This window comes from Syngnathus leptorhynchus, chromosome 22 (genome assembly GCF_054491065.1).
Source record: "Syngnathus leptorhynchus isolate UIUO chromosome 22, UIUO_Slep, whole genome shotgun sequence".
Lineage (NCBI taxonomy): Eukaryota > Metazoa > Chordata > Actinopteri > Syngnathiformes > Syngnathidae > Syngnathus > Syngnathus leptorhynchus.
The window spans coordinates 2,224,953-2,246,206 of NC_141216.1; the positions used below are offsets into that span (position 1 = coordinate 2,224,953).

General features: G+C 48.1%; 2 protein-coding genes across 2 annotated transcripts in view; one reads left to right on the forward strand and one right to left on the reverse strand.

The window, feature by feature from the left end:
- dock1 (dedicator of cytokinesis 1) overlaps nucleotides 1-21,254 on the forward strand; it is a 42,423-nt gene that overhangs the window by 13,274 nt on the left and 7,895 nt on the right. Inside the window, exons 26-30 of the mRNA XM_085904799.1 lie at nucleotides 815-921; nucleotides 1,327-1,454; nucleotides 1,615-1,710; nucleotides 19,183-19,284; nucleotides 19,748-19,842. Of these exons, the coding sequence (XP_085760925.1) occupies nucleotides 815-921; nucleotides 1,327-1,454; nucleotides 1,615-1,710; nucleotides 19,183-19,284; nucleotides 19,748-19,842 (528 nt within the window). The remainder of the gene's footprint in view (nucleotides 1-814; nucleotides 922-1,326; nucleotides 1,455-1,614; nucleotides 1,711-19,182; nucleotides 19,285-19,747; nucleotides 19,843-21,254) is intronic.
- Nucleotides 5,275-11,592, reverse strand: insyn2a (inhibitory synaptic factor 2A). Its single transcript, XM_085904805.1, has 3 exons — nucleotides 10,508-11,592; nucleotides 8,806-8,877; nucleotides 5,275-5,458 (listed from the first exon to the last, which is right to left on the reverse strand). The coding sequence occupies exons 1-3, from the start codon at nucleotides 11,590-11,592 to the stop codon at nucleotides 5,275-5,277; spliced, it is 1,341 nt and encodes a 446-aa protein (XP_085760931.1).

A 21,254-nucleotide genomic window follows, 5' to 3' on the forward strand; every position in this document is an offset into this window, starting at 1 on the left:
GTGGCGCTCTCTGCGTCGTTTCGTTTCCATGTGCCGATAGCGCATCTCGAGCCAATAAAGCTTTGTTCAACTCTGCAAATATTTACGCCACAGTCACTGGAGTCACAGACCTGGGAAATAAATACTCCAGTCAATCAGCAGCCAGCTCTTTGTAAATAAAAGACGGCATTTGGAGTCTGACCACCTGCTCTCCAACACATATTAAACAATACATTTTACATGTTCGGGAAGTTGCAGAAGACATGAAGCACGATGAAGTTTCCATTGAGTGTTTGAAAATTTCAGTGTATTTTTAGCATCGGAAAGTCTTAAGCAAAAAAGCATTTTGACAAGAGCGAGAACAATTTACGGAAAGTGCCCCATTTCTCCTTCCTTTCATTTAAGCCCAAATGGCCGGCTTCAAGCAAGGTAGGCATCAGCTGTTCCTGCCGTGAACGGCGAAGCCGAGCCCAAATCGAAACCTCGGGGGCAAGCCGGCGCCTTTCATCTCCCGCCAGCTCCTTCTTTCTCTCACTCCTCCAACATAACGAGCGTCCCGCTGCGGGGTTCAGCCGGCACGTGTACGCATGCAGATGTTTGCCACTTGAGACTCAGAAGTCACAACTGTCACACGCTTTGCTTTAATGGAAGGCTGTAAAGTGAAAATCAATACGGCGTCCAAATTTCACAGACCAGTGCTGGGCATATAAAGCGATGCTTTGAAATGATGAAAAATTGAGCAGTTCTCTCCGCTTTCAAAAGCTGCGATTTGTCTGCTGAATGCGCTGAATTGCTGACGTCATGATGACTTTTTCTTCTGTCCTCATTTCCACAGCAAGCTGTTCACGGAGTTCATCCTGAAGGTCCCTCCGGGTCGCCTGGTGAAGCAGAAGCTGGACTGTCTGATCGACATTGTCCACAGTGATCTCTTCAGCCATCACGGTAGGAAACGCGCACTCCAGCCGCAGTCATGGAAAAGGTCACGCTAAAAAGGCCATCGCCGAGAGTGCTGCTTCACGTTTCATTGAATCAACACTCGTGTAAAAACAGGAAACACGCTGCATCAATAGATACATTCACAGAATTAGAGGGGCAAATTTGACAGAACCTTTTTTTTTTTTTTTTGTCAAACACCTGCGCATAAGGGAGCTCCTTAATGCCGGGTTGGGGATGCAACACCTGTTATGTTTCCAATCTGTCTGGCAAGCGCATTGTTTGTATTTAATCCCCGCGCGTGTAGGAGGAGTCCATTTGAAAGTGCCGCCCGTCTGCATCGGCATATGTCATGCCACGCCCCCCCCCCCCCTTTTCTCGCCGCCACTGGAGACTGTTTTGCCTTCCCTGCAGATTGCCGTGAGATCCTCCTGCCGCTGATGACAGAGCAACTGAAGTTCCACCTGGAGAGGCGCGAGGAGCCCAAGGCCTGCTGCCAGCTGCTCAGCGACATCCTGGAGGTGCTCTACAGGAAAGATGTGGTGAGGAACTCCCCGTGGACCACTTTGAGCACTGCTAGAATGGTGGCTCTATGTTCCCGGCACCTGTTTGCTTTGTCAACATTACAAAAGACGTCTGTTCTTTAAAAAAAAAAAATCATGGCAATTAAATTCTTCAAATCTGATTTATTTTCTGGTGCAGGGTCCCACCCAATGGCACGTGCAGATCATCATGGAGAAGCTGCTGCGGACCGTCAACAGGACCGTCATCTCCATGGGCCGAGACTCTCCGCACATTGTAAGTCCACGGTCACACGCGCTCAGTAAAAATCAACACTAATATCTAATAATAATAATAATAATAATAATAATAATAATATAATTATAAGATAATCATAAAAATATATGTGAAATTGCAGAGGCTTCATTTAAGAATAAGTCTTGCCTCAATTAGTAAAAATAAATGAAGCAAGTCAAGTCATGCCAACAAAAAGTATGGTAAGTCAAGTTGTTACTTTGTTCACGCAAGTAAAAAGTCTACTCATAAAATCTTCGGTTTGTTCAGTATGATCAGCCCTCTCTTAAATGAACGCCCCCCCCCCCCCCCCACATCTCCTTATGAAGCTCAGCCAAAGAACGCTCTGGCCCTCCTACTTTTTCTTTCCATTTTTTGCATCTTATCTTTTTGAATATGTCTGATCTCCAACTCGTTAGACGTCAGGCGATGCCTGGCAGCGACGTGTGCGTCGTATAAATACTTTGCCCAATTTGCATGACTTTAATTTGTCATCCGAGCGGTCTCCAAATAAAAGTACTTTTCATTTGTTCTCTCTTTGAATGTCGCGCCTTATCTCTGGCGCGTCTTCATCAGTTTGTCATCGGACGTTGACGAGAGCAGATCATCAATGTTAAACAATGAAATGTATTTTTGTGACAGAGGCGTCTTTGAGCACAAACATTTCTGATGTGCTTAAAGACAGCGATGCTGACTTATTAGTGTCTTCTAGCAGCTCACCTGACCCATTCATTGCCATCCAAGATTCTCTGCCGCGTGTTGTGCAAATATTAGGCGATAACGCCATTGTTGGGCGGCCCGTTTCATTTCCTCGCTCATTGGGAGCACGCTCATGCGGCGCCGTTAATTAGCCAAAGCGTCGACCTGAGTTGAAGCCCCGCGCATTCAGTCGGCACACAAAAGGCCGCATGCGTACGCTTCTCATCTGGCAGCCACTTTACTTGTTAATATGGCCGCCGGTAAACAGGCCAGACGCCAGCTATGACGTCTTGTTGCTGTAACCTTCGCCGTCGGGCCTTTTTGATCCCGCATCTCCTCACATCCTTCCTTCTCTTGTGGAGTGCATGAAACTTCTCTGCCTCCTGGTCACTTTAAGAGTACAATCTCAAACTTTCGGTCTCTTTTTGGGGGGGAAAAAGTCCCTCTTGTAAGAACATATATTGTCACTGGCCAATTGCGGTCAGTTTTATGTTTTGTCCCCCCCCCCCCCCAACAAATCAATACCATTAAAACATCTTGTCTCCTTTTATAAAGAATACTTTCTTGAACTGTCGGCAAAGTTTTCTAGACAGACTGTGCTCTTTAAAACTTGATTCTTTCAGGTCAGTGTCAACTGCGACGCTCTGTCATCTCTGGAAGCCCCAAAAAAAAAAAAAGTTGAAAAGTGCCCTAGATCCTTGCCAAAACGCCTTGCCTTTTCAAATGAAGGAGTTTTGCCTTTGAAGGCGCTCTCAGAAACATTCCATAATCAGTTTGCTTAAAAATTTTAAAAACAGGCCGGCAGGAAGCGCTGCGATGGGTGTCCCGCGGCACTTTGCGGCAGCCCGGCCGTTGACCTTGTCCCGGCGAGCGGCGGTCTCTTCCATTTCGATTTATGCATTAGCGTTCTACTCCGCTTCACTCCTCTCACTCCTCCGTTGTACCAGGCGCTCGGACAGAATGTAGATGAAGCGGCATCACGTGGACGGGTGATGGTTTTGTACCGCATCTATCTGCGGTTTGAGTTTATTTCTGCGCTACTTGACGGTGGTTATTCCAACTGCCACCTTCTCATCTCATTTCAGTATGTCGCCTTTCTGGATTGACATCCTGTATGTTGTTGACTGCCTGACAGCTGGCATTGTCACGATTTCAGGAAAGGAAGAAAAAAAAAAAAAAAAAAAAAGAAAAACCCGCCGTTTATTAGATGTCTGCCTCTCTGCCTTTTTCTCTTTGCCATTGAACTCCGAGTGCCGCAGCGCCAAAAAGCATAGCGAGAAATGGCACTGCATCGTAATCAGTTGCTCTCCCGCGTTCAATCTCTGAGCGCCCTTTTTTTTTTTTTTTTTTTTTTCTCCTCAGGCCCCGTAACAACATACGGCGCGGTAGAACCTGCCTACCCGTGTTGATCACGAGTTTGTAAAGGATACAGAAAACCTAATTGGCACACTCAAAATAGATGTAGAAGCCCGTTCGCTCGCTGATAATAAATGCTGTTATTTTGCGCCATGGATGATAATAAAAAAATAGCATCAAAGTCACCGCACGGCTAAAAATGCAAAATGAGCTTACATGATGTCGACACGGTGCAACAGGTATGAATTATCTGTATGCAAAAATAATACTGAGCTCTGTAGGTGTCTGCGTTTATTCTTCATCATTTGCATAATAAAGTGTTCATTTATGTATATGTTTTTCAAAACAGTATAAAATACACAGTATTGCACATAGTAAAGCAATTGCACTTTTTCAAGATACAGATAAATAATGTCGGTTTCGCTCTGTGCTAATTTTAACGCTACGGACCAAAGTGCCGGTGTTCCTCATAAAGTTGACGTCAAATCGTCCTGGCACTTTTTTTTATGCACGTGAAACCACTTCTTGGCTGTTTTTTGGCTCGGTAGGTGACTTTACATTCCTCTTAATAAATCTACTTTTTTATACGTATCAGCTATGCCTATTTGTAAAATAGAACAAGCCCTACTAATGTAATTATCAGAAAATGTATTTCGAATGAATGCAAATATCTTGGCTATATATTTATAATCTATATTTATAATCCCTCTCATCGGATATTTGGGGTCCGTTGTCGGGATGCGAGTATGTAAAAAAAGGAACAAAAACACGTCAATCTGTCTTTAAAATTCAATCGTTTCTTTTTGAAAATGTGAAACTCTGCAAAAATGCGTGGCTACACCTGTACATTCACTTCTGGGCTCGGTTTACTGCGCCAATACAATCACGTGTATTTGTAGTATTTATTATTTTCAGGGCTGGAACTAATAAAAGGATATGAGAGCTACGACTCTCCTCTAAAAGATGACAGTGGCTTAGTCGCAATAAAACTGAGCTTATACACTTGACCGCTCCCCCCCCCACTTCATAAATATATTCAGCTAAAATTTTAATACAGTTCTAGATAAAAATGTCCTTTGATGTCCAAAAATGCCATTAAGAAAATAAGTGTCATTTAACAATATTCTTTTTATATACATCTCCTTCAAAGTTAGTCGAGAAGTCAAGGTGACACTTTAGAGATGGATAAAATTGAGGGTAGGCGTCTTTTCTTTTGACGGCGAAAATAGTCCCGGAAATCTGGAAAAAGTGTTTCCTGAACTGTGTTAGTTGTGCTTTGCTTTAGGCGAGAGGCAAGTCCAAGTAGTCCCGGACGTGACCCACTTCCATCCGCGTCAGGGAACTCCTAGGCTGCGTCCAAAGTTAGCCGTTAATCACATTTCGCCAAAAGTGCGACCCCCCGGGTGCGACTTCACACCACGTTTGACGATAATTGCTTCCGAAATAGCTCCAGACGGAAGCTGCCGCGTCGGGAAAGCGTGATTTTTCTGGCCGCCCCTCCCCACGACACCTTCACATGAACCAAAGTCTCCAGCGGGCGTGCTTCTTGGACTCGGCTTTGGATTTGCGCTTGGGCGTGGACGTGAAGGCCTCGTGGGGGTACGGCAGGGCGGGGAAGCGGGTGTCGTCCGAGGGGCACAGCCTTTTCATGAGCGGCTGCAGTTTGTCCTCCTGCTGCTTGAAGTCCAGCTCCACACTGTCGAGCAAAAAAAGGGACACTGATCAGACACGTCGGGAATCACAAAGAGAGGAAAAAAATGGTCAGATGAGCTCCGCGCTACTCCGGCCACTCGTCGGATTTATCTGCGGCCGCCATCGTTTTTAATCCTGAGCGCTAGCTTCTGCTAAATGGGAGGGAGGGCAAGCGGTGCGGGGATTCAGATTACAGCCTCGACCACGCTAAATGCGCCAGTGCTTTTAATCTTCCGACGTGTTCTCCGGTAGCAACACCTGGCTGGGTTGATGACGGCGCTGTGGGGGTTGCGGCAGGATTTGCTTCCTGGAATCAAAATTTAATGTTGAACATTTTTAAGGGGCTGATAAATATTTAGTGGTTAAGGTATGCCTGACTTTCTAGCGGACGACATTGAAATGTGGACATTTTGGAAGAAACTCTCGAACACAATGACCCTAAAATGTCCGCTTTGAAGCAAAATGGATGACTTCCTGCGGGGACTAGTTTGGGCTCTCAGCACTTTGCATTCTCGCTGACTCGGGCCTTTTTAAACTTAAGGCTGAGACCACCGCAGCAATTAGCAATGAATCACATGTGCTAAATTACGGGCTCTAGAAATCAATCGGGACGAACTTGGTCCAAGTTTGTATCCTTGGAATGCGTCTCGCAACTGTAAAGCTAATGGGGAAGCTATTATGGAAACACTTGACGATAAGGGGAATTTATGCACTAAGGCACGGATCAATAATGCTAGATCATTTGGGACATCCATCCAATCATCCATTTTCTATACCGATTATTCTCACACCGAAGCCCATTCCATCTGATTTTGGGCCAGAGGCAGCCAATGTGCAATGTCGCCGAGCGATTCTCGTAAAGATGATACCGATTGGGTGAGGTTGCAGTTACTGCTCGTGGTCTGCAGATTCGCCTTCACCGACGTCGGGCCCCCATCGAGTCGCCGACAGAAAAGAAGATAATTGATAACTTTCCTTATGAAGGTTTTAAGGTTGAGGGTTAGTTCAAACGCTTGCGCGTGAACTCAGTAATTAATTTGACTTCCCAAAGCATTATTCTTATCATTTTGGAGTTATTTTATAGTTATGTGAACATGTTGGACTGTTTTTGAAATAAATGAGTTTTTTAATACAGCCAAGCTTTGGCGATTTCCTCGGGCGGGCAGCCAGAGAAATTGTCTTTAATGCGACTCGTTGAGATGGCCGAATCAAGAAATTAATCGCGTTTATCCCGCGGCTGTCTGAAACGACGCTCCTCGCATGTTAATGTTCCCAATACCGCCATGGTCGGAGGAGACTTAAACAGACGCCGGGAGAGCAGAGTCACCTCGCGAGAGTCCGACGTGTTTTGCGTGAGTGGCCTCCTCACGGGCCGCACGCAGCTTTAATTGCCACCATTTGTATTTTGATCGCAGCCCGCTAAAGGTTACTGACGCAGGCGGGTAGGCAGCAAAGTTTGAACCCTCAGCTCAAATTAGCCTAACGTGTCAGCCCGGCGTGATCAATGACGCGGCGTGTTTGTCTGCGGCTAATGAGGATTCGCAGCCATCGCCTGCAAAAGTATTTCAGCGTGGCTCTTTCATAGCTAACAAAGCCTTAATTGCGTCTGCGCCAAAGCTCCGAGGGGCACTTTCTCATCCATTCCTGCCATTTTCTGTTTTTCTTTGGGGATCACTCATCGAAATGCGCGCACGCACGCACGTACGCCGGCGCTATCACCATAATAGGCTTTTCCTTGCTCTTCACAGTAAGCCCATAATACTGTTGAGACTCTTGTTGCTCTCCATCCGTGGCTACAAGTTATTATTTCCCTGCATGGACAGAAAAGCTCCTTTTAGAAAACGGCTATTGTGATATTAATTAACACACTGGCCACGGTTTACATTCATACTTTGCGGCCGGTCAGAATTTGACTTTGGCCCTTTCTAGGAATTCTTTAAAGGCCGGTTCCTCAGCGGGTAAAGGTTAGTGTGGCGAGTGCGCTGAAAGGATAGTCATTCCGTCGTTGGCAACATACTCAAAAGGACATTTCGGTAAGATTTATCGGCTCTGTTCTAGCCCAATTCTCAGTGTCTAAATGTCATCAGGTAGCCTGCGCCTTTCATTCTTTTCCGTCTTCATAAGTTTTGACCCGCACGTTCTCTTAAAATGAGTGGTGCAACTGTCTGAAGGGTTAAGTTTTACAATCCTAACGTCAAAGTAGAAGTCAGTACAGTAAAATTCGGTCCAATTAGGATATGGGTCACTGCAACTACGATACAGTTTAGTCCAATGACAGAAAAAAAAAATCCTTTAGAACAGCTTTGAATAGTCTCATCTGCCTCATTGACTTTCCGTTCAGCCTCTCCCTTCCCCCTTCCACACCTTGACGCATTACATCACCCGACGATAGGCCACGGCCACCGCTAATCTTTTCATCCCTCTTCTCATCCATTCGGATTTAAAGCCGAGTACGTTTGTATGAAAAGTGCCGAATGGCTTCCCGTCGGCCGCGCTGCACCAAGCCGATAACGCATTCCGGTGATATGGTTCAGGAATCTTCAAAGGGGGGCGGGGGGTTGAACCTGGCAAGGGCGAGTGTGTTTGTGTATTCCGCTTGAAGTCCTCGAACTCGAAGGCGTTGCCGCGATTCTCCTTTTTTGATATATTGATAATGCGGAGGGCGTGAGACGTCCTCCTTTCTCCGTGTGGGTGGAAAGACTCGTCAGAATGAATCGCCTCGGCCCAAAGACAAACGTGTATCCCGTGCGTACACGAGTCGACGACAATACGATCGACTCCGATAACGATATGAACTGATTCGCTCCCAACGCAAGACAATTTGATTTGGCCCACCTGAGTATGTCGTGATGCAATACAGCCCAACCATGATCAAATTCAATATCCATCACATGAGTCCATTACGTTTCTCCAGTAACGAAACGATTCAATACGATTCAGCCCGACTCCAATCGGATTCACTGCAATGCCTGTGTGACAGCTATTCTACCCACGCGCCCTTTGTTTTCTGTCACGGCTACGCTTCCTAACCTTGCTCTGCTTCCTCCTTCCTCCACCTCCAGAGAGGTAGCTTTCACGGAGGTAATTAGATTGCTCTTTAATCCTCCAGCCCGCATCAATGCTTTTGCTATATTTGAGTCTGTGTCCAATTGACAGCAGTTTCTCCAAACCAACACTGAATGCCGTACCATGCGCCGAGCTAAATTTTCCAGAAATGAGCCTCTTTTGGGTCATTCAGTTGTTCTGCACGTAGTTAGGAAAGAAAGCGTTCAGGAGATCGGCGGTAGGTAGCCGGGATATGACTTCCCCAGGCCCGACTAGCACAAATGTAACATGAAACATTGTACTGACCTGTAAATAATGCATGCGCTGTTCCGGCATGTGTCGCAGTTGGCCGTGTCCTGTCCGGTGCGATAGGAGAGCCTGCCGAGGGAGGAAGATGAGAGTGCTGAATGTGTAGGCCTTGTTAAAAAAAAAAAAAAAATGTATGTCTCCCGCTCGTTAGCGGAGAGTCACGCCGCCCCGCCGAGCGTCCGGCGAGCGAGAATCTGGGGCATTAGCCACGCTTGGCTGCCCGGCAGCCGAGACGACTCTGCGGGCTGCGCTAAGAGGTAGCTTAATCAAAACCCGACCACCCCATTGACAACATTAGCTCACAATTACAGCCGACTCCCAAGGGCACGCCGGCTAATTATTTTTCTACACTGTCACTTCATATTATATATCGGCCACTCAAATGTCCGCTCGGCGATCCCCAAGTCCACCTTTGTTGTGTTTTAAGCCTCGTAAGGAAGCTTTTTTGATGCGAATAAACCTCTCTGAGTACACTGCAGGCTCGCTTGTATCGAAGGCAACAAAGCGCCTCGATTGCTCCCTACGCTGCTAGCCAGCCACGACGATAGCTACCGTTTTATGTGGGTGTAATGGGATGTTTAACTCAGAGCAGATGTAATATTCTGTCTTGAGCACTGCACAAGGGCTCTACCTCCATTTCTGTATGTGTGAGGGGGGGGCTCGGGGGTGCTCAGGCAATATCTCCAAACTCTTAAATGGAATGTTCGACATTGCTGTTTGATGATCCCTGTCGTCTTTTGCTGCTTTATAGCATTCGCATTCAGCTTGTCGTGCGTCCTAATCACACTCTCTCCGAGGTGCCGGGCGGGGCCAGTCAAAAAAAGAAAAATTAAACAGCTATCGTAAATTCCCCGCTCTTTATCTGAGCCTTTTCCCACCATATGCGCTGACAGATATATCGGCGATTGAGTGCAGTACTTCAAGCTGATTGGGCGATGTGGCAACGTGCACAGCCTCCCAAATTTTTTGTTTTGACTTGGAAATAAGTCAAACAATCGCAGATCTCTGTTTTTAGCTCCAAATGCACAAAGCGAGCGTCGCAGATTCAAAAATGAAATTTCAAATAAAAATGAATCAAATGACCTGGACGAGACCACGTTCGTTACCATCGGAACACAATAGCCGTGCGTCACCCAGCGCTCCCGCGCTGTTGTCGTCATGGTAACGCAAATTCTGTTGTAATTTGTCCAGAGAAAAAATGGTGCCTTATGTTTTCAAAGACAGTTCAAAGAAGTACGTAAAGTGAAGGATGTTTTTTTTTTTTTTCTTCTTCTTGTATTATATATATTTTTTAACAGCACAATCAGCAATCAAGTGGCCTCAAAATCCACGCAAACACCCATTTCAGCCCGTCCCCCGCTGAACTAATAAGACAAAAGGCCTGTGTTTAGCAGGCCTCACCTGAGGGAGACTGAAAGCAAAGGTGCCATTAGCCATATATTTAGCGCCCTGATTTTTCCACCTTTAAAGGTCACCGTGTGGGTGGGCGTCAAGGCGTGTACGCCAACTGTCTTATTAAACGAGACAGCCGTGTTTTATCGAGTCGCTCGTGTCTTCCTTGATAGCAAATTTCAAAAGATCACTGCTTTTTCGTTCCTTGAATTATTGACAGACTTGTTTTTTTGATGTTGAAATGATCGTGTTCAATATGTTCTGAATGGCCACAATGTGACGAAAACTGTTGGTGAGAATCACTTACCCTTCTCTGTGGGCTTCTCCCTTCTCCAGTTCTTGTATGACCCCCAGCAGCACCTTGATGGTCTCCTGGCTGGAGCTGATGAGGTTTTCCATGGCTTCAAGCTGTGCTTTTACCTCGCCATCCTGATTCATAGGCACTATTTGCTTGCAGGCCTCCCGGTCAGCGGGCCGAGGCTCGGCGGCGGCGTGGCACTGCGCCCGCGCGACGCAGCCCCGGCCGGCGCGCGGCAACGTCTCGCTCTGCAGCCCGTTGAGCTGCAGGCTTTTCTTGCGCTTGTGCCGTGCAGACGGACTATCCAGGCACTCCACTTGCGTGAGGGAGTTCCACGCGATGGGCCCCGTCACCTTGGTGGCCCTGTCCGGCAGGGTTCGCGATCGGCACGAGCCTTCCTCCCGACCCAGCGGCCGCCTTTCTCTTTGCGGTAACGCTTTAGATGTCGTGCCGCAGAGCTGGTAGTCCGAGTTGACGGCGCAACTCGGCGGCAGCGCCGTGTCCTCGCACGGGCCCTCGCTTGCGGCGCGCTGCTCCAACCTGGCCGCCACGCGCTCATTTGTATGGAGCAGCGCTTTGGTCCGCCAAACCCCGCTCCCTGCGGGGGCTCCCTCCTCCTCTCCCTCGTCGACAAAAGAGCGCTGCTGCGGCGCCGGCTTCACCGCCACGGCAAATCCATTATCCTGACCTCTGTACGTTTCCACGGCCGCCACGTGCTTCAGCGTGTGCCCTTTCTTGCGCTCGAAGGGGAACGTCTGGTAGCGCTTCTTCAGGTCGGGCGACGTTTGCACTCCGGTGCTGCGCGTGACGTTGGGAATGGATCGGCGGGCGGGCACGGTCATGTACTTGCGGTACGCCGCTTTGTAAGAAAGAGGATTCCCATCCTTGGCCAACTCGGCCTCTCTCTGCTCGTTTTGCGCCTCGCAGATATCCTTGAAACGCACTTGCAGGGCCTTGTTCCGCTTCCTCACCTGGCGACCGGCATCCAGAGAATACTTGACTTGCAGCGCCAGCGAGGCGGAGGGCAAGGCCGCCGCCTCCGAGTCGGACTCGGAGTTGGTGAGCACGCATCTGCTGCCCTCCTTGCTCACCATGCTTCCTAAGGGAAAGATAGGGCCAAGCACATATTAGCATAGCATCTATTTTTGATTGGAAGAAAATCATCCAAAATAAGAAACACCATGGACAAAATAATTGATTGAAAGGCACGAACATGTCCCTGGGATGTCTTTATAAATTAAAAAAAGAAATCCCTGTCCGCAAGTGTAAAGGCATTTGCTCTGACTAATCTGTCGGGGTTTCTCTGTAATCCCATTCTCTGCGAAACCTGAGATTCCAATTTTTGTTGCCCCCTTAATCCCGGGTCATTCAATCCATTCACTGCTTGTTTCGCTTGTCGTCGTCATTTATTTTCTTTTTTTTTTTTTCACCCCGGCAGCGGTTAATGGAACTTGAGCATCGACAAGTCGCACTTTGGCTCACAATAGCGTCAAGCCGTCGGCCGTTATTAACGCCCCCTTTTGTTTCCTTGTCTATTAATTGTCTGACCTTTTCCTCTCGCTGCAAACACAACAAAACTTTATACAACCAGAGGAAAAACACTTGTCTGGTTTGACACATGGCAATTTGTCGTGTGATAAATATTTGTTTACTTTTTGGACTTTCTGTTGCCACCCTGCTTCTCGCACACATTTGCTCATAGGTGAGCTTGCGAACGGCGAGGTGAGATTTACTATTGCTGCCAACACGGCGCAAAAGTATATCCAACCTAAGCAGAATGTAATCATTTAGTGTCGGGCAGGCTCCTTAACTCTTGACACAAACACAGTATAATTCCTCGCCCGCTGATTTACAACAAGCAAACACTCGGCAATCTCGCAGAGATGTTGAATCAGACGGGGCAATTATTTCCCTTCAGCTTTGCTTGCGTTGCTGCCGCGCTCTGTCAACAGAAGGGGGGAAAAAAAGCGTTGTGTTTATTTACCTGCGAGCCACAGAAGGAAGGTTTTGATCGCCTGAGCCCCTTCTGCCGCATTAGCTCTCTGGCTATTTATTGTTGAATTATGCAAAAGCCGGGAGGGGGGGGGGGCATTGTCTTTTGCTATCTTAACGATCTTCTTATCTAACGGCCACTCTCAGCTATTCTGTGCCACACTTTGCCCCAATTCAATGTCGTCTGCTTATGCTGGTGTCAAAGAAATACTCCACATTCTCCACTTTGCTGCAGCACCGTTGACTTGTTGCTGCCAGTCTTTTCTTGGATCAAAAGTTGCTATTGATTATTTCGACTTAGAAACAAGAACGTTTCAGGCTGACTAAATACAAACACACACCACCTGCTCTCCAAATGAGGTCATCGCTGCTCTGAATAGCAAAAACGCAATGTTTAAGTTGATGCACAATTTGAAACGACACGTCGCTCAAAATAATCCTGACAATTAAATATGAATTGAGTCGGTCTGCATCGATTCCCTACTACACGGCGCGGCGCTTTTGTCTTTGATCCTTTTTTGACGTTTTGGCATCACTGCGGGCTCTTGACGTAAAAATCCTTGTTATCTTGATTTGCGAGACCCCTCCTCCTAGTGTTGCAGAAACACCATGACTCATCACACAAAGGCACTTCTTCTAAGGCTGGCCCCCTTTTTCTTTTTCGGGGTGGGAGTAGGGGGGGGGGGTCTACCTCCCGGGACTGTGGGCCTTTGCTTCTCAGAGAGCGGCTGCTTCTCAGAAAGCCCTTTCGTAACAGTCCAAAGCAAAGGCAATCCAGATTATCACGGTAAAACAATTAATTACTCTGTGATGGAAATGTTTTTGGTGCCGCGGGCACATGCTAATTTAACGCGACGCACTCTGAATTCAAATATAGTCGTCATCGGCCCAACCCTGATTCAGCAGTTTTGCATGACAGTCGTCGCTGCGGGTAAACTCATAAAGGGTTGAAATTCCAGCGCTCAGCGTTTCCAACCCTGAGGGGGATCCAATGTTTGCCATATTTTTTTATTTTATTCTTTTTTTTTTTAACTACAGACTAATTTTGTCTTATCTCTCGCGCTCCATCGAAAGGGAAAATTCATTAATGTTGTGTGCATCGCAAAAAAACTCGGAATTAATTAAGCGCTGGAAAATGTGGCCGTACATGTCAATGAGGGAGAAGAAGCAATGCAAATCGACTTTGTGCAAATGTTGAATGGACCAAAAAAAAAACAGCTGCACAACCATTCAATTTGACTTTGACGATAAACGAAAAAGTCACCGGAATATAACCCTGAGGGACACCGTTTGATGGACTGTCACATTAAGCTTCCAGAGAAAAGCCTAATTAGGCATATTCTGCATGTCTATCGTGAGTAGAAATGGATATCGAAATTTGCCAGGCAAATTTTGATGATCCAGCCTCTTTCTAACTCCTGCAGGTCAGAGCTTGACCTAACCGTCTGGAGTGTGATGGAGGTCGCCGAGGAGGATTCATCGGCGCCTCCCGGTGTACGAACCGGCCGCGCCGCTCTCCTCGGTGGCCCGTTGGTCACTGCTTTTAGCTTTGATTCAAAATCCAGCAAAAACACGACGGCCCCGATCCGTCGAGAAATTCCCACTCTCCTCCTGCGACAATTAGAGCTGCCAGGCAGGCTGCCTGAACAAATGAGCGTAGCGACGGCAGGGGCGTGATGGAAGTTTGCTGTAATCCTGCTTTATCTCTCTTGCTTTGTCTCTCTCTCTCCATTTGCCGCTTCTTCCTCAGTTCATCATCACAAATGCTTACAAGTGTATGGAAACGTCTTTGATCCGCCTCGAAACCCGCTCGGGTCAAATTCGGGATATTCTTGCTCCGGAACATACTCGGGGGGGTGAAAAGGAACAGTAAGAAAGAGTTAACGGGACGCCGATTATGCAGGGAGGGGCCGGGCTACCCGGGATGATTTGACAGGCGGCACGGGCGGTGTGTTTTACAGTAATGCTCCGCCGCTTTCCGGCCCAGAGTGATTGACCGCAAAGGTCAGCGCCGAGGCATCGTCGGCAAATCCTTTGTGAGTTCAGCGCCGGCTTAACAACCTTGCGATTAAAAGACGGCAGGATTTGCAGGCCGCGTCTTTCTGCCGGTTGTCGCTCGGGCCCGTGCTGTTGCTGGGCCGCTGCCTCTTGGGGAATTTCACCCCGTAGCATCAGCACGGATCCAAACGTTTCTTGTCCTCCCATATCGAGGAGGTATCTTCTTGTTACTCTTTGTTGTCTTCTCCCGAGTTTACGGGCGACGGAAGGTTCCGCCACACAGCGAGTCGACGCGCTTGAAAAGCACACAGTGGCACATGAAAAGACGAGTGCGCTGGAGGATGAATCAGATGTTGCTCAGTGTGGGTCTTCCCCTCGTTAATGTTTAATCTGCCCTGCGCTCCAGCGTAGGCGCTCTTCACACAATTCACGCTTAGGACTCATTCCGGCGCGCTTCAATTTAGCGTTTGCCGAGAGCGTTCGTTTGGAATCGATTCAAACTCATCTACAGAGACTTTTCCTCGACTCTCTCCGCTGCGTGCGAGGCGCCGATTCGGAAGATTTGAAATCCACCTGGCCGCTTTGGATGACAATTGAAAATTCCAGTCCCGGTTCGTCTCGTACTCGATTGCGCTCCGACATTCTGGAGTGAGTCATCCTTTTGGTTTTCTCTTGACGAATCCCTTCAAATGGCCACCCTGCAGGTCGCCGTGCTTGGCCCTTAGAGGTTAAAGTTCAACTTTGGAGCGGCGGCGTGTCATTTGGACATCTCGGCCGTACTCTGCAATTTGGGATCATTTTGAAGCGGCCTATCAGCATGCAATAACTCTTATCGTCTTCATGGCTCCGTGGGTGAGCTCGCTCGGGGAAGATGCAATCAAATCAAGAGCTGAGTGAGGCGTCGCTGAAAAGGACTCACAACCATCCGCAGCATCCACACACACACATTTTGGGCCAGTCTGTTATTCTATTTTAGTTTGTGTTGTCATTTTGCTCGCTCTGTGACTTAATTGGTTTGTCGGTCTCTTTTGCCCAATTGGAATTTAGGTGATCGTTCCCATAGCTCAACTTTAAACGCGGAACAAAGAAGAAGTTTAGTCAGCATCGTCAAACGCTTCCGTCGTCATCCGCCTGACCTTCAAATTATGACGTGACTTTTCTACCTCCACAACTCAATGGACCTCTTCCACCCTTGCCTCCATTTTTTTTTTTTTTTTGGGGTGAGCTGGAGTCTTTCCCAGTTGACACCCCATACTGGTCTCAACGTCCGATATCAAGCGTGCCCTCGAGATTCTTCAACTCCACTTTTTTTTTTTTATTATTATCCTCCACGATGAGACTCACCTCAGTCAGTCGTGCAGCGCTGAGGGAAAAGCCGATTTCCCACTTGTACCTCTTGCATGCCCACCGACAGGCGGTAGGAAGGCTACGCCATGATAGAAGTTGGCCGGGCGGGAGTCGTTTCTGCACATGGGCGTCCTGCGATGCGCTGTCCTCTAAACCCCCCTTTGACTCCCTTTTTTCCTGTCTGCGTGACGACGCCAGCATGGGCTCCCGCTCGCTCCTCTCCCGCACTTACGCATGCATCCACACACACACGCTCTCACGATAGCATCGTCCTTACGGGTAAAATATCCCCACGGCGCTTCCCCCGCCACCGTCGCAGCCGCCGCTGCTCCTCACGCTGTGGCTTTCTCCTCGTTTCTGCATGCAAGCAGGCGAGGTGCGCGAGGTAGAGACAGAGAGAGAGAGAGAGAGAGAGAGAGAGAGCAGAGGGAGGAGGGTCGCGCACAAGGTGGGGGCAAAGTAAGAGTTGAAGCTTTTGAGGTCGTCAAACACTCGACTTGTATTCAACTCGCTTGTTTTCCATCCAATGAACGGCGATCGTTTTGTCATTCAGTCTTCTCTCAAGTTAGCCAAATGTTTCCCCAGGCCGCTTTCCCACGTCGCATTCCCTCCGCGTGTACCGGCGACATCTTTTCAATGCTAATCTGCCCGGTTATCGATCCGAGCTCGGGCTCCCGCTCATATTTCCGCCGAGCGCTTGACCTTGGAGCGCGCCGGTGATAAGCTTTATTTTTTATTTTTTATTGAATGGACTGACCAGATACGTTTGTGGGAGAAAAGAAAAGCCTTGCCGTTGTCTCTTTTCTTTTTATTAGTTTGTGCTCAGCGATGTGCTTGTGTAAGCAAACTGTTTCTCAGCTGGATAAACTGCTGGAGTGACTCCTCTCTCGCACTCTCTCTCTCCCACCATTGATTTCATTAGCTCGGAGCCAAATCCTCGGGGCATCTTCTTCCGTGTCCTTGCCGGCCGCCCTGCGTGCGTAGCGCACGGCGAGCAGCCGCGGTCAAAGCCGTAACGTCCTGCCGCAGAGCCCGTTGGCATTGTAAATTGATTTATAGATCACCGGCTTTAATTTACACAGCCACCGCCGCCGCAGCAGCAGCGTTGCGACCGAGAGTATCAGCGTGCGCGCTCGCATCAACTCGTGTCCAAAGCGTATTTCCGAGAGCCCCCGCCGCGGTCCTCGTTCCGCTTCATATCCAACACGCCCTCTGAGATTTCCCGCGGCGCATCCATGCGCAACACGCAGCACTTAAGAGTGTCTGCAGAGAGCCAGCGAGCTGCTCAGCTTGTCCTGGATCTTCACTTTGATGACATGACGGCGCCTAGAAAAAGATAAAAAGGCCCTCGTGTGCTTCCGTGGATTCTCACCGTCCGCTATATCAACAGGAAACAAGAAAATAACGTTGAATATAGCACAAAACTAACACGATATTTTTTACAATCAAGTCATCGGAGGGAAGTTGATAAAAAAAGTTTGAAGGACCAAACTTGGTGTTTTCTATCGGCTGCTCCACCTTAGTGCTATTCAGAATCGATGCGTGTGAGTATCCTCTCGGAGCAAGCAGATCCATATCTCCTGCGGTCTGACGCTTTGAGAAGAAAACAAGTCCTCATCTTTCTTCCTGCCAGATTGTCATTTTTCCAGATGTCTCCCCGGAGACCGCCGTCCCGTTTCCTTGCAGGCGCCAATTAAAGCCTTAAAAACAATGAAGGCTTTTATTTTTTCGAGGAGAGGGGTCAAGCTGAAGATGCTTCTTTTTTTTTGGGTCACAAATTAACAATAGTCCCCATTTCGCTTCTCCCAAGCTAGAGATGGAGCCCCTCAGGATACGGTGATAGATGTCAGCACTCTCCGCTTTGCTTTATTGTCGCTCTGCGGGAGAAATCAAGTCAATAAACACCGCGGCTCGATGGGCGGCCATTAGATGATTGACTTGGAACGTTGATGGATGGGTCGGGAAGGAAGAAGGAGCCAGTTGAGTTTATTTGCTCTCAGTGTGCATCTGTTGACTGTTAAGTGCTTTGTTAGTTGTCGGCTTGCTTTGTCGGCTCTCTGAGTCGTGAGTCAGCTTTGTCGGTCGGATTGAGATTCCTCTCGGTCGCCGCTCTGATGGAGAAACGGCAATCAAAGCCTTGTTTGATGATGACAAGCGGTTGCGTCTTCATTTTCTTCACCTAATTGCTCGTTGGAAAGCGTATAGACGGCATGAAGGGCGCTCGCTAATTCCCCGCGCAATAACTTTGTGAATAAAAGCGGTGCAAACTTCAAAGGCGTCCTCGCGCAACACACGCTGGAGAACAGCAACAGGGTGGACGCTGAGCCTCGACGCCAGGGCTCGCCATAAGGCCGGCGCCTAAGCCACTTAAGTTAACGGCCATGCAGCCGGCCAATCTTACTTTTGATTTCATGCCCGTTAAGTGCGGCCCGTGATGACTAAACCGACCTAATTGCTGCCGGAGGCGGCGGAATCAGCCGGCGAGTCCTAATGGCAAATTAATTGGAGGTGAGCACGTCCACGCGTCACTTTTTTATTTTTGGCAAGAGGTGGGCTGCCCAAAAAAAAGATCTTGACGCAAGCACCCCGCCACAATTAAGATCTAAACGCAGAAGCACATGTCGCGCCAGTTGCTTCAGCCAGAGTGAGCGGAATGGTAATACGAGGTGTGACGGCAAATATTACACAAACTGTGCCATCAGAAATGAAGTGTCACGTTAACACTGTTGACTTTTCATTTGAGGCTTCCAAAAAGTTTTTGCCGCTCCAGTTTTTCTTGATCTCTCTCACCGTGGGTTTTAATTAGGCATTCTTATCTGTGCTTAATTTCTCTTGATTGTCTCCGTGATGCGCTCAGCCTCTCTCCAGCAATACAAATCATGCAAATGATTATTCAGATGCCTTTTGCATCATTTGTAGCTCCTCACAGAGCAATGGGGACATTGTGTGCCATTCGCTTGTTTTGCGTTTCAAATCCTTTTTTCGAAAAAAAAAAAACCCATTTCAATTCGGACTTGCCAGGTTTGCATTCGATTCTTTGTTTTTACATTTGTGCCACTACTTTCCTCGCATTCAATTTGTCTCACCAAATGTTGTGAGCTAATTAAATAATAATAACAAAAATGATATCTATATAGATGTATAAAAAGACCTCAGCTCGGCCGTCTATCTGCGCGGGGCAGCGATGCTAACCCGAAGCAGCTAAGGCGGCCCCTTTCGGGACATCCGCGGCCTTTCTAATCAGCCGAGACGGGCGGGTTAATGAGACGGGGGGCGCTCCCCGGCTCGCAAACTGCCGACCGATCAAGTCCGTGGCCACTTTGGACTTACTTGTGCTTGTTTGGCAGGGGAGCTTCGTGGCCAGCATGACGGCCACGCTGAGGCAGATGGACGACTACCACTACGCGCATCTCATCAACACCTTTGGCAAAATAAGAAGCGACGTGGTGGTGAGTGGCGTTGAAGCAAAGCCTTGAATGTTTTCACTCGGCGACCTTGACCGTCGGGCCACACCGAGGCTGTCGGCAAGACAAACAATCAGAGCGAGCGAGCGAGCCGGAATCCTCGCGCAGATTGATTGTTCCTCTCGCAGCCATCGCCACATTTCAAAGCAGCTCACAGGAGCTTTTGCGTTTTTTTTTTTTTTTTTTTTCCCCCACCTCCTTTTTCCTCCAAACAAGCCACCTCAAATCCCTGAAAGATTCACCCCAGACTTTACCACTTTCTTTTGTCCTTGTTATTTTCCTCAGCCAAATAAATAAACAATTTCAGGGCCTTTTTTTCTTCACCCCCCTCCCAAAAACACTCACAGAGCAGCATGAAATTGAGTTTGGCATTTCTATCATGAATAGACTTTCCAAAACATCTCAAGAAGTCAAAAGCCTCGCATCAAAGTCAACTTTGTTTTGGCAGGACTTCCTCATGGAAACCTTCATCATGTTTAAAGACCTCATCGGAAAGAACGTCTACCCGTCGGACTGGGTCATCATGAACATGATGCAAAACAAGTAAGTGGCGCGCCGCTGTGGCCTTTCCAGTCCCAACGCCGACGTTGCTAAGGAACAGGAGTCAAAAGTGGGTTAGCGTAGCTGCGCCGCCTTCTCCTTCCTCCCCCGATCCCGCCGTGCAAATAATATCAACACCGTCAGACCGACCACGGCTCCGATTCCAAATGTCTCAACCTTCCGTCTCTCCGGCTCGCACAACTTTTTGGCGCAACAATCAAATTCAGTCGGCGCTACGCGAGCAGAACGTGGCGGCAAAGTTTAAGCGCCGAAGTGGAGTCGTGATAAACGGATGGCGCATTCATCATGTGCCTGAAATGGAGCTAATCACCTTCATAAATTGATCTGATAACAAAAGCCTCGCGACCTTGCCGTTATCTCTCGGCACGTAACTTTCGTCCTCGCCGTAGACGGGGATCATTATCCAAGATGCTCTCTGAACTCAATTAGCAAGTATGATCTGCTGATAAGCGCTCACGGGGGGGGGGGAGGCGGGAGGGACGCCAAGGCAGCCCGACATACATTGAGGATTCAAAATGGCGGCCATCCATCAACCATAATGAGGCCATTTCTCCGACAATGGAACATTGATTGAGCGTATTTATCATCAGCGCGACGCCTGTGTACTGTATGCAAACGGCTCTTAATGCCGAGCGGCGTCTCCAAAGCACCAACGGGGCCTTCAAGCCACACGGGAATTATTTGTCGCGCTGTTACCTGGGCGACCGTGACGACTCGAGCTGCATCTTCAAGTCAATGTCAAGTCCAAATAAATGTCTAGTGAATTTGACGCACCACGGAGAACGTTCCTGCCAAATTTGAGTGATGAATAAAATCGTCCCAAATTTTTGGAGCGTTCGCTCACACCGATGGCAAAGAGCATTTTTGTGTTCCCCTTATTAGTCGTCGTTCATGTCACACTTTTAATTAACGACAGGATGTGCTCACTGTCTCCGTCAGCATGAAATATCGCAAACACGTCTATCACGAGTGGGGAAAAAAAAAAGTCTTCATTCAGTGGCATGGCACCTGTTTGCTTTTGTCTGTTCTCCTCCCCTAAGAGCACCTTAAATATCCCGTCTTAATATTTTCCCCGCTGCCGGAGTGCAGCCATTGGAAAGCCGTTTTAGCATTAGCCTCGGCCGTTAAGTATATATTGGCATGTGCACGACAGCAGAAAATTGACTGAGGCGTGCATGCACACGCAATGCTGGCAAAAGTCTTGAGCACTGAGCGGGGGTGGGATTTATTTAATTTTTTTTTTCCAAGGGGGGTTTGACCAACTATGGCTAATCCCGAGGTGTTGCGTGACGGCTGTTAACCTGCGCCAGTCATGATATGATTAAATATTTGCATATTTGCAACGTCACGTATTTTCAGGAACATGTCTTGAGGTGCGTCTGATTTAATTTTTT

Coding starts and splice junctions, on each gene's coding strand:
- insyn2a (XM_085904805.1), bottom strand. CDS start 11,592: ATGGTGAGCAAGGAGGGCAGCAGATGCGTGCTCACCAACTCCGAGTCC. Junction 8,878..10,507: donor GGAGAAGCCCACAGAGAAGG/GTAAGTGATTCT, acceptor CTCCCTCGGCAG/GCTCTCCTATCGCACCGGAC. Junction 5,459..8,805: donor AGCGCATGCATTATTTACAG/GTCAGTACAATG, acceptor TTTGCTCGACAG/TGTGGAGCTGGACTTCAAGC.